This window comes from Abramis brama, assembly GCF_963993115.1.
Source record: "Abramis brama genome assembly, chromosome: 24".
NCBI lineage: Eukaryota > Metazoa > Chordata > Actinopteri > Cypriniformes > Leuciscidae > Abramis > Abramis brama.
The window spans coordinates 12,855,359-12,868,147 of NC_139986.1; the positions used below are offsets into that span (position 1 = coordinate 12,855,359).

The 12,789-nt window shown below is 38.2% G+C and overlaps 1 protein-coding gene across 5 annotated transcripts in view; it reads right to left on the bottom strand.

Annotated features, from left to right (window-relative positions):
- kiaa1217 (KIAA1217 ortholog) overlaps nt 1-12,789 on the bottom strand; it is a 126,481-nt gene that overhangs the window by 85,748 nt on the left and 27,944 nt on the right. The window contains exon 1 of one of the 5 annotated variants that reach the window (XM_084102768.1): nt 10,025-10,428. The exons of 2 other annotated variants lie outside the window; for them this stretch is intronic. In XM_084102768.1, the coding sequence (XP_083958894.1) occupies nt 10,025-10,328 (304 nt within the window). In that variant the 5' untranslated portion in view covers nt 10,329-10,428. Of the gene's footprint in view, nt 1-10,024; nt 10,429-12,789 lie in introns of those variants that run through there. 2 more of the 5 variants (XM_084102770.1, XM_084102769.1) reach the window with 2 other exon arrangements.

Here is a 12,789-nt window from a genome sequence, read left to right on the forward strand (position 1 = left end):
TCATGACTGTGATATGAAGCAGTTCGGGATTGCTAAGAGACAGCTATCAGCTCCACACGCGACGCGAGTCCCGCGGATATAAAAGGAATATGGACATTTCATTCTACCGAACTACACGCAAGTGCAGAATTATTACTCACAGGTCAGTTTATTAGACAAATTAAACTTGTGAGGTAACGCAGCGCTGTTTCACTTGGTCTAACACTACACTATCACACTAAACTGCATTTGAATGTGTTGAAATGTATGTGTTAGTTTGTCTGTATGAGACTAGCAGTAAACTAGATCAACATTAGAATAACATACAGATCATATTCTAACATTTTATCATTGTTGAACTATATAACATTGATTAGTTTTATGTAAATGTGCTCACCTGTTTAATAAAGTACATGTAGGAGCGGTCGAAGTCTCGGACGTGGAGCTCTCGTTTATATACTGTCTATGGGAGCTCTCGGCATCTCGAAAACACCGCGCTGATATTGATTCTCGTTTTAGTTCTCCTTTTTTATCCAAAGTCTGCTTGCCATGGTCCATAATGTTTGAACGAAACAACAACAGCGTGCAAATAGACATTGCGAACTACACAGTTGTCCGCGTCAGTCGCTTTGGTTACTATCAGAGGGCTCTGGTTCATAGCTCTGGTTGCCATGGCAGCACGAGCGGAAACCAGGGACAACGCGGATATGACGACAAAACGGAAATAAAGAAACGGGACGTGTCTTCGAATTAAATTACAAATTTCTCCTGGTTTGAAAGTTGTTGGAAACAGTCGGGATAATGTAAGTACACAACTAAAAAAAATATATAACATAGATATAGTGATTTTTGCTATTTTTAAAGCAAAAAAGTTACATATTGTGCCTTAAGTAATGATGCAAGCAGATGAAGTTTCACAGGAATTCCCAGACTGTGTTACTTTAAATAACATGCTCACAGCTGGGGAACCAAAGACTGGATTCCCATCCAGGAATAGTCACAATGGAAGGAAGGAACCATTTTTGTCTAATCCTGCCATTGCAGATCTAGTGAAAACAAAGATAAAATAACTTCATGTCTTGTCAGGAGTCAAAAAAACTCTGACAAGATGGTCTAGTCCATCTAGCATAGGGTGTCGCAATAATATTGGGTAAATTGGCAGTGGGTGAGATGAGATTACACACACCGAAACAAAAACAGACATTCCGACACGGAACACACATTTCAAAGTAAAATAACTGTCTGTAGCATTGTTTTTCAGAGAAACAAGTATATGTGAACTTAGCATGTTTCCTAAATCTCTGCAAACATGGTATTTTTATGCTTTAGTACAGTCAAAAAGTTACATACAGCACCTTTAATGTACTAAAATTACTAAAAATTAAATTAAATTAAAGATAAATTGTAAAATAATTACATTTTAAATAATTTTAAATTAAAATTAAAAAGATGACAAAAGCACATTAAACTCAAATTAAAATGAAAAAAAGATATGAATAAATACTACAATAGTACAACAGAGAAATGATAGTTATAGAGGAGTGTGAATCTGTGAATATGTGTGTATGAACTGAAAGGCTAAGAGGTTAAACCAAAGAATAGGTTTGTCCAAACTAATTGCCTTCGTAGAAACATGGAACAGAGAGACGACATTTAAATCATCATTAAATTAGTATTTAAATTAGTTCACCTAAATTTAAACATTTTGTCATCATTTACTCAATTTTTTTCATTCCAAACCTGTATAACTTTCTTTTTTTAAACAAAAAAAGTATTTTGAAAGAATATCCCGTCCTCTTTCTTAAAATGTAAGTGGATGAGAACTGGAGCTGTCAAGGTCCAAAAAGTACAGTTTCTGCTGGAATCAACAACTTCAAAAGCTTTACCAACATCTCAGACAAACTCCTAGAGGTTGTGCACGTTTTTATTGATTTCTGCTTAGGAGAGCTATATCTTATGGCTCCCCTATGACAACTTGGACATATCATGAAGAGGCACTTAACAGAATATGACCATCTGACTATCTGTTAGCGTGTACATCAACTACAAAGTTCTTTAGCGATAACAACCCTGGGCACTTAACGTCTGCAGTCTTCACGCGTGATGAGCCTCAGGGCATGAATTCAGGTCAGAGGGAGAAAACCAGGTGTGTTGAATGTAGCTCTTCTCCTTCCCCCTCTGTCTTTAGCTCTTTCTCTGACTCACATCACCCTAGTCACTTTGTGACATCTAAACCGTGTAGAACTACACCATGAATCAACACAAACTGCCTCAAATGTCTATATACTCGTGCAAATACACACAACTTGCTGGTTCTTGCCTAGTGACCCTATACAACGTTTGTCTAAGGTGGGCATTATTGAAAGAGTCTCTCCCTCCCCTTTTCTTCCAGGTTTAATTTACCTCAGGTTTTGTATACAAAACATAGTAATTCTCATTTTTCAAATACAAGCTTCTTGCTTGGCTGACTGACAATTTAGGGACAGTTTTTTATTATATATGCAGCCTCATGGGGTTTATGTGAAATCAACAATAAGACGTTTTGAAGAATGTTCATGCTGCTCTTTTCAATGCAAAGACAGAAAAAGTAGACATTCTGCTAAACATCTCCTTTCATGTTCCACAGAATAAAGAAAGTCAAACAGTCAGTGACCTAAATAAAGTTTGTCTAAAGGTGGGCATTGTTAAAAGGGTCTCTTCCTCCCCTTTTCTTCCAGATTTCATTGATCTCAGGTTCGGGTTACTGGCGACTGTGTCCTGTAAGCCATTTTTCGCAGCCGTGATGGCAATTAGCATATGAGCTCAGCAGAAAGGATTCTGGAAAATTCCTGAAGTAAAGAAAAGTATCTAAGTGCTACTCCCTCTCCTGACATTAACTCTCCTCAAATGCTTTAGGAGACTAGGATATCTTGCAGCACTGAATGATAAACCTTTCCTTTCTTTCTCTCCCTCCCCTTTTCGATCCTTCCTGCCAAACAGTGAACAATTACCCGATTCCATTGGCCATTAAGTTAAAGCACTCAGGCACTTTTCATTAGCTGAGCTGGTCAGTGACCTGTGGATCAACTTCTGCCCACATGAATTCAGTTTTTCACAAACAGAGCACTCCATCTGTCTGAAGGAATAATAGTCTGCTGGTCCGAGATTAATGTAGTGGCTTCCAAGCACAAAATACGTAAATTAAGAGTAATTTGGGTACAACAAATCTGGGACGAGCAAATAGGATCCATGTCCCTCCATGCCTGCTTTCTGTCTTTCGAACACTTTAAAAATATGCTTAAATAAAAAGCACAATTCTCATTTGTAAAAAAAACAACAAAAAAAAAACAAAACAAAAAAACAACCTTGCTTGGTTGCCTTGTAGTCTAGTTCACCAAAAATATTTTTTTATTATTATCATATATTCACCCTCATGTTTTTTCAAACCATGTTGCTTTCTTTTTTTTCTGTCGAACACAAAGCAAGATGTTTTGAAGAATGTTCATGCTGCTCTTTTCCATGCAAAGAAAACATAAGCAGGCATTTATATTCCACAGAATAAGTCATACAGGTTTGGAACGACATGAATGAAACATTTTTTTACAGTAAGTTGAGTGTCTTCAACCAGAAACCATGCTTTTCTGGTTCACCAGCACTTCCACTTGCCATGATGGTGACAAGCAAACCAGTAACTGACATCCCATGCTGGTCCCAGCATGCATTATATACCTTATGCTGGTGACAAGCAATGCTGGATTTTTTCAGCAGGGTTGTCTTCAGTTTAGACAATTCTGGATTAAGTGTGTCTCACTTTTTAATCAGAGAGGATTAAGGGTTAATGAGCAGTGTTCATTAATCTAGTCCCATTCGTAATTCTCTTTATATCACTTCCACTGGCTTCAGTCTCCATTGCAATGACTTAGATTTCTCTTAATTACAAGAACTTGTCCCTGTCTGACACTTTCACCAACAATTATGGGATTATTCTGTTGTGATCATGAAAGGAGTAGTCCATCTATTATATAATTATATAATTAATATATATATATAATAATTATTAATGTTGAAAACAGGATTTTAGGATTCTTTGATGAATATATCGTTCAAAAGAACAGCATTAATTTTAAATAGAAATCTTATTAAAACATTATAAAGTCTTTACTGCAGATTCTTTTGATTAATGTAATGTATCCTTGTTGAGTTTTTTTTTTGTATAATAAAAAGGAATTTTATGAAGTCTTTTTAAATTATAAGATAGCATTGTGTGAGGAAAAGAGAGATTTAAGTCAATAAACTGGTTGGATCTATCATTTTAGGCCATTGCTTTTTTTCCATTTTTAACTTTCTTTAGTGTGTAATGTTGCTGTTTGAGCATGAACATTGTCAGCAAAGTTTACAAAGCCCACTGCAAAGGGAGTTATTCTCTATGTCAGTAAGCACTGTTTCTGAACTCCCTGAAATGCCTCGACTGTAGCCTTGAGTTTTCTTTCAGGAATGTACACATCACAATGTTTCTCAATTAAAATAATTCCTGCCCAAGGCATATGAAAAAAGGGGGGCGAGGCCTGGATGAGTTACGTTAGCAGTGACTGCGTCCGCAATCTTAAAAACGCTACCTTCGGAGGACTCATCAAGGTAAGAAAGCATCAAGGCACGTCCAAATCCAATGTTGGCTTTACTTCCTGTCTCCTGAGATACCTTTCACCTGATTCATCCTTCGCAGCCTTTGATATCCCACAATCCTGTGCATTCCATTCTGTGACAGTTGAGCTAAAAACTAAAGATGGCATCTGAAAGTAGTGGTTGGTGGTCAGTTTGTGTGTAAATGTATGTTTTTGATCAACGGTTAATGAGAAATTACTATTATACTAATTAAATATTCCCTTAGTTTTCACCAAAGCTCTTTCTATTTTGCTGTAGATCATTAAACCGTAACACTGCCTCAGAAGTCTGTCTGAAGTTTTCGGACGCAGCCAGTGTGTTGATACTTGCAGTTATGGTAAAGGACGTGACATTTCTTAAAGGGACACTCCACCCATTTGCATTAAGCTTTGCATTGTTAGAAACCCAGTCATACTGTTGAATGGTCGTGCAACACTCTCTCATTTTCCCCTGAGACGGGAGAAATCCGTTATTTACCTCTTACACTTCCTCCTACAATGACGCAAAAATCATCATTTTGCGTCATTGTAGGAGGAAGTGTAAGAGGGGGGGATTTCTGTTGAGACTACAAGCACTAGTTCCTCATCTTTCCCAGGGGGCGGGAACCGCTCACGCTACAGACCTATTACAGATCAGTGGGTGGGACTTTACTCTCTGAAACTGAAAGCAATATCCTCCATCTTGTTTGAAGCTAAGCTAACAGGCGCTGTGGAGACAGATGTAAAGTTATGACAATAGCGGAGGAGAGTGCTCAATATGATATAGAAGAAGAGGATTTCGGAAGTCTGATGCTTGAATCAGGTGTTTGTGGCTACCTTTACAAGCCGCATTATAGCGAAGAGCAGCCGAGGCAGAAGACCTGCCTGCCGCGGACGAGGAGCCCGGACTGGCTCGAGTTAGGGCGGACTGGTGGCGCCGGTGATCTCACTATGCAACTACGAACCGCTACGAACACAGAGATAGAGTCCGTCTGCGGCAAAGAATTTCAACGATGACAATTTCTCCTGGACGAAATCTCTGAATCAGATGAGGACACGGACGTTTGTGTTGTGAACTATCCTAGTTTCGCACCGCATATGTTCTGACTGAACATCCAGGTACCATGCAATAATTCACCTTTTCGAAAGAAATACAAATGAGGAGTAATGCACTAATGAGTTCGCCAACTAACTAGACATTTTGTGTGAAATGAATTTCAAGCTCTGGTGGTAGCTAGCCTTGTAGACGGAAGAGTGATTTCTCTTATAGGCAGATATGCGCTTTCTGGATTAGTGGGAGTGGCTTGCGGAGCTGTGCAATGTGGTGCATTGTGGGAGTTGTTGTCTTTCATACAAATGCGTCCTGAAGTTATTTTTTGTCTTTCCTCGGTCACGAAGGCACCAAATTCAAAATTTATTTTACATTTCGACTACATATATGACCCACTTTAAATAAAAAACAATGTTCAAATGGGTGGAATGCCCCTTTAAACACGCTTAAGGCAGTTGACCAATTGCAACACACTGGTCCAGCCGACCAATCAGAGCACATTACGCTTTTTGGAATTCAGGGCTTCATAGAGACAGGAACTAAACAGAGCGATACTGACAGACTGGGGAAAGAGGTGCTTCAACAATGTAAAGTAAAATATGTGAAAAATAAGGTGTTTTTGCATGAAAGCATGAAAACCTATTCAAGTAGGCCCCAAAAACAAAATCAAGACTTTGCAAAAGGGCATAAAATGGCCTCTTTAAAGTCCCCCTGTGGTGAAAATCAAGCTTTTAATGTTGTTATGTCTATGTGGTATTTTTAATATGCTTTAAGACAAACATGTGCAAATTCATGTCATCACCATTACTGAGTATTTTCTCCTTAAAACCGCAGTGATCTAAAGACAGTCAAAAACGCGGTTTGAAATCGCTGGTGTTTCTGACGTCACAACCAATCACATCAAGGTGTGATCATCAACGAGTGGATCTGGTGTGAGTGAGTGGAGGAGGGGCTAATTTGTAAAAAGGCTAAATTAAAATGTAAAACTGCATTATTTTGGTGTACTACACTGGCTATCCCATAACCCCCCAGTGAAATGTTATGCTTCTTACTCCAGCAGATTTTAGACTGATATGTTAAACACATTAATCCAGGCGACCACTTATAGTCTAAGCATGCAGAAAAATTAAACAGCAAAAGCCTGAGAACAGATCCAACCAACTTAAGATAAACTTGTGATGAGGGGACTGTCTCTCCCTCCCTCTCTGCCCTCTTTCTTTCCCATAACCTCTGTCTGGCTGAACCATGAGTAAGCAAGACCACCCAGCCGTGAAATTTACTGACTGTGATACAGTTCTTTGTCCCGCTACACCTACTTGTGATAAACTTTCAAAGAGCGCTAACAGTAGTTTAAACAAAAGACTGAACCATTTTACCTGCAGATAAACAAAACCCCTTTAAAAAAGCCGACTGCTGATAAACAAAACTCTCCTTTATCTGTCAGACATGAAACGGGCAAAGAAAAAAGAGAATGTATTTGATTTCCTTCCACATGTTTCTTTGAGGGCATGTTTAGGTAGAAAACATTGGTATCAGATCACAGGTGATTATAATAGACTTTTCTTCAAAGCACAAAGGAAAAGTTTTGTGTTTAAAAATAGTGTCATTACAAACAGGTAATTCCACTCTTCAGGGCAACTAACTCTTCTTCGTCTGATTTCTAAGATTAAATACTAAAATTTCATTTAGAAAATGAAATGCTAATTACAAAAAGAGGCACACACATTATCTCTCCAGTTGGGAAATGTAATCATTCATTCCCTTTTCGAGAGCCATTCATCCATGTCATGACCTGTGCTTGAACTCTAAGTCTAGAAAACATTAACTTTTATATGGTCCATTTAAAGTAAAAATCTAAAGAAAGCTAACTTTTACAATGTTTACAATTGGGAAGATCTGAGAGACAGTTTCCCTAAAAATACATTTCTGTCATTTGAATGAATTCCTTTTCTTTGCAAGACACATTTACATTATTGTACAGAATATAGCTCTTTCGGCATTATCCTGATCATTGAATAAGCAAGCATTTCATGTATCATAGAACGAAAAAGAGAGGTTCTCGGAAGCGCGCGTAAATGTCACATCCTTTTGATTTTCCCCGCAAAAACGTTCCGAGCCCTTCACATAAAAATCAGTCAGGCTTTAGACAACCAAGGTCTCGTTTTTTTAAGTTTCCTTACAAGCTGTTCACACATCGGCAATAAAAATGTGATTTACATGAATATACATGAAAATTCTTAGATATAGCCCCTTTAATTGAAATAAAGTTGAAATAAAATAAAATAAAATATATAAATTAAATTTGGCAATACTTAGCAACTAACTGAAATAAAATAAGTTTTAGTAATAAAAAAAATGACAAAAGCACAAATTACTAAAACATAAACTAAAACAAACTTTTACACCTTTAATATCATATTAAAAACCAAACTCTTTCCACTCAACACAAACTATCGTATGACTTCAGAAAACATTTTATTTTTAAATATTGAAAAAATTGTGGATGAATTATAATTTTTGTTCTTTTTGCTGTCTTTTGGTCTGTTGTCTGTAGTCATCATCCATCCATCAATGGCACAAACTGTGTAAAATGTCAGTTGAGAGTAAGGGATTTACATTGAAAATGGTTTCAAACATATCTCTATGCCTCTTCTAAGCCGCTACATCTATGGAGGACCAATGTTCATGGTGACATCTGGATTCTACTGCCTTTTACTGACATATTAGATGGAAATGATGGAGGCAAACACATGTATTACTTAGAAATGTCAGAAACCAGGTTTTACTGAGATTCTGACTGACATCACACATCACTTCTCAGCAATCAAACAAATGAATGACAAATAAGAGTGACACACTCTTATGCGTCACATCTTATTTGTGCGTGCGTGTGTGTGCTCATCCGCATGAATAACTAAAAGAGGGATGTTAACCTCAAGAACTTTCAGTCCTTAATATCATCACAGTCTAAATCCCCACCCCAGGGGTGCATTCCTGCAATTTCACTGAGAGGACATGACATGTTTTTTAATCACTACACATCAAGGGCTGTGATTGACAGGCATCAGAAGGTGACAGGATTTGGGCCTTATATCACCATTTTAGAGCAAGTCTGAGTTGACATGGAGCTCTTCAACCACGACCAGCAGGATTAAAACCCACTGGGGCGGAATGCGATACAGAGGTGCCTAATCACACATGCACACACACAAACTGGCATTAATCTGCACCCCAGTGTGCTGGAATGGGGAGGCAACGTAATGCTGTGCCCATGTGTTTTTTTTGTTTGTTTGTTTTTTGTGAGGAATGCAGCAAAAATCCACAAGAATCCAACCTGCTGCTGATCTAACCCCATAAAACACATAGTCATATATGAATAAATATAAAACCTGCACCAAACACTTTTAGCTTAATACCATCCATGCAATTTACGTACATTCAGACACTTCAAACCAATAATGCAAATCTGCTTAAAACACCCGAATGCACTTAAACTCTGAAAACAAAACAGTATGTTCCATTTTTACTCATACTCAACACAGATACTTCAACATCCCACAACAAAGATAATAATATCTTAGACATGCACTTGATTAAAAATTGAAATGTTTAGTCAACAATACCCAATATGTCACAATACTAAGACTATTCAACTTATGACTAATATCACAAATATATAACTTTATCACATCTGGAAGGTCTAAAAACTTGAGTAGGAAGGAAAAATTATGTAGGATTGAGACATTTTTCTTACTAACTCATGTTTTTCTCCAGCAATGAGATTACAAGAGGAGCAAATGGAGATTTTGGCTTAAGTCTTGTGGCTCTGGTTTGTCTTCTGTGGAAAAAGATACTAGCAAATCTCACAGTTGTCTCCTCTAGAGCTTCAGAGATCTCAACAATGCCTTCAACTGTGCTCAAATTTACCAAGATACCGAAAAACTGCAATCAAAAGCATGGAATTTTAGTATGAACACAGACATTAGTCATTAAATGAAAAGATCTTTATGTCAACAATTGTGTCATGTGATTCTATTTCCAATTCTCAAAGATTTTTTGCAAAGTTTATGTGACACACCTGAGAACATCTGCCCAAAAACATTTTGTTCTGGGAATCGATTCTTTAAAATAATGAAAACAGGAGATCTGTGATCAACAGAGACCAAAGAATCCAAACGTCAGCGGTCAAATATGAGAAGCGCAGTACATTGTAATCTAGTTGTCTGATAAATCTGACATATATTACGAATATTGTTGGCTCTTGATGAATTGCTTTTATTCCTCTTTTGTAAATCGCTTTGGATAAAAGTATCTGCTAAATGCATACATGTAAAAGTACTATGTGGGTATCCACCTTTGATGATCTGATACTTACTGGGCTGTGTGACTTGTTGCTGGGTTATGCTTGTCGTGGACCCTTTAGGTGGACTGATTCTGCTTCTTGGTTGGGCCACCTCGTCCTCTTCCTTTATATTAGTGTTTTGAGGGATATGCGACTGTGTTGTCCCATTGACCGGAGGCCTTTGGCCGGCTATATTGCCCTCACTTCCTGTCCGCATCACCTTCTCCCCCGTGCCGTGCATTTTGGGTCTGCCGGCAGGTGTATCCCGACGGGCCGAGGGGAGTTTGGAGCCGGGACCCGCCGAGGATGGGCGAGCAAGTCGTGAAGGTTTAGACATACTGTAGAAATGCTGGTTCAGCTCGAGTGCGCTCAATTAAGTCAGTTCATCAGTCACTCACATGGTATTCCATTTCAGTCGTCCAATCAAACCGCACAAGGTGAATATCCAGAATTGTGTTCCACAGGTGTCCTCCCTGGATTTTCACCGTATTCCACAGAGAATGAACTGCACCGTCTTGGTATTACTCTCCCTCCTTATCTGTCATCTCTCTTCCTTCCTGTCCTTCTGTGTCTTTACTCAGCGAACGAGTCCAGACGAGTGCAGGTAAAATAACCAGACGGCGAGAGAGACGGAGGAGGAACGAGGGGGAAGGGGTTAATCACCACCTTTCCAAACGGAGCCTACAGCGTTCCGAAGTGTATGCGTGTGCGCCTCGGGATGACTGACAAGGGGACAAACAGAGAAAAGCAGCCTGTTCCAATGTATCAGCGCATTCCAACACACAGTCACAATCTCTCTCTCATTCTGCCGTCCTAAACTCCAACTCTCTTTCTCTCTCTCCACCTTTTTCCTCTTGTCTAGATGCTCTCAGCTTGGAAAGGCAGAAAAAGCCTCAATGCTTGGGAATAAAAAAGGCAAAGAATGAAAAGGGAGGAGAAAAGGTCTTCTGTTGCTGTCACAGCTGTGTGTACTGATCCTCATGTCTCTCTCTCTCTCTGCTGTCTTCAGTTTAACGGGCTAGAAGACCATTGCTGTGGTGTGTGCTGTAGAAAATTACACATATACACACACGTGCCCGGGTATTTCTGGAGAATTACAAAGCGGCAAAAAGGAAAGCGGGATTACACTAACATAGCTAGTACTTGAGCTCTGCAGTCTGTGTGTGTCAAAGCAAGGCATGCTGGAAGCTTTACTTTGTACTGAAAAGATTTGGAAATGGAGGAAAAATCCTGTTTGCTGTTGTCAAAACAAGCACAAACACACTCGAAGAAAGTTTGCACAGCTAAATAGTGGAAAAAAAAAGAACTTTGAAAACTTTCATTTCATTGTGCCAGTAAAAAATACAGCATAAGGAGTTTTATTTATTTAGTTTTATTGCCGTTTCAGCAATATCACGGGTTCTTGGAGACAATTGTCATAAAAACTTCTTTTTTTTTTGCTGCTACAACAAAACATCAGTAGTAAATAGACCAAAAATAAGTAGAGCAAACTAAAATATACAAATTACTTACCTAATTTCTCATATTGCAAAACAATTCTAAAACCAACAATGATTTATTTCACATATATGTATCATCAAATTAAATATATAAAATGTTGTATCATCGTTTTCATTTCACGATTTCATTTGTTTATATAACAATTATATATAATTGTTCAAAATGTATTTATTTTTTATAGTTTTTAATTTAATTTATGTGTTTTTACCATCATAATTCACTTACATCTAATAAAATCTCAGGGCATATGCTGAGCTTGTAAAAATTCATATCATCCGTCTCTCTTCATCGCTCAGATTTGCTCTACTCCGTCTCACAGAATAACTGTCAGTGCAGTTTTTACCCAGGGTGCTCAGAGTGCATATTAATCTGATACATCTCAGTTTACCATAAACAATAAATGTAACAATTTACTAGTAAAAACGCACAAACTAAATATTATGGGTCAAAGAGGTTATTGGATAAAGGTTTTTGAACAGATAACCTACTAACCCAAAAGCCTGTGCCTCTCGCCGCTTCACTAGATCGCCGCCCTGTGATTCCATTTCACAGAAAAGCCCGGATCAAGCCATCCAGAGGCGGGATATTTACCTTTGGATTTCATACCCAGGGATCCCCAGTGGAGCAGATTTGGCTGCCACACAATCCATAAAAAAGCTATGGGTAAAATGCATCTAGACAAGAGATTTAAATGTACAACATTTCATTACTGGATTAAAACCATGGCTTCAAACCATCCGGCCATCTGGACAAACCATACATCAATCATTTCAACACAACGAACAAAGAAAGTGATCATATCGGAACATATCTGTGTGGCGGCTGGAGTGAGAAGTGACCTATTTAAGAAGAGGCAAACAGATATATGTATCCTAACAACTTTTATTTTCATTCACGGATCACCAAAATGGACATTCTTTGCAAAGTACACGTATATGCATATCCATGCAGAGAAAAACTAAACCAGGGTACCATGGCTGACTTTTGACCTACATTTCTTTCCTACTAAATGACCTTTGACCATGCTATATACAAAACAGATGTACCCATTCTCAAATGTTCAAACCTGTATAATGCAGATGTTGTGTATTGGCTTCTGTGTGCGCATACATATGTGTGGTTTGCATGTGATATGTGTGCCTCAGCCTGTGAGCTTGCATATGTATTTGCGTGTGTTATGGGGTAAATTAAAAGCCCTCTAATAATACACTATGTGTCTGCCTCATGGCTCCACCCTATGGACTCCATTCACTGCTTTAGCTCAGTGTAAGCTATATTTAACTCTTTAAATAATATAT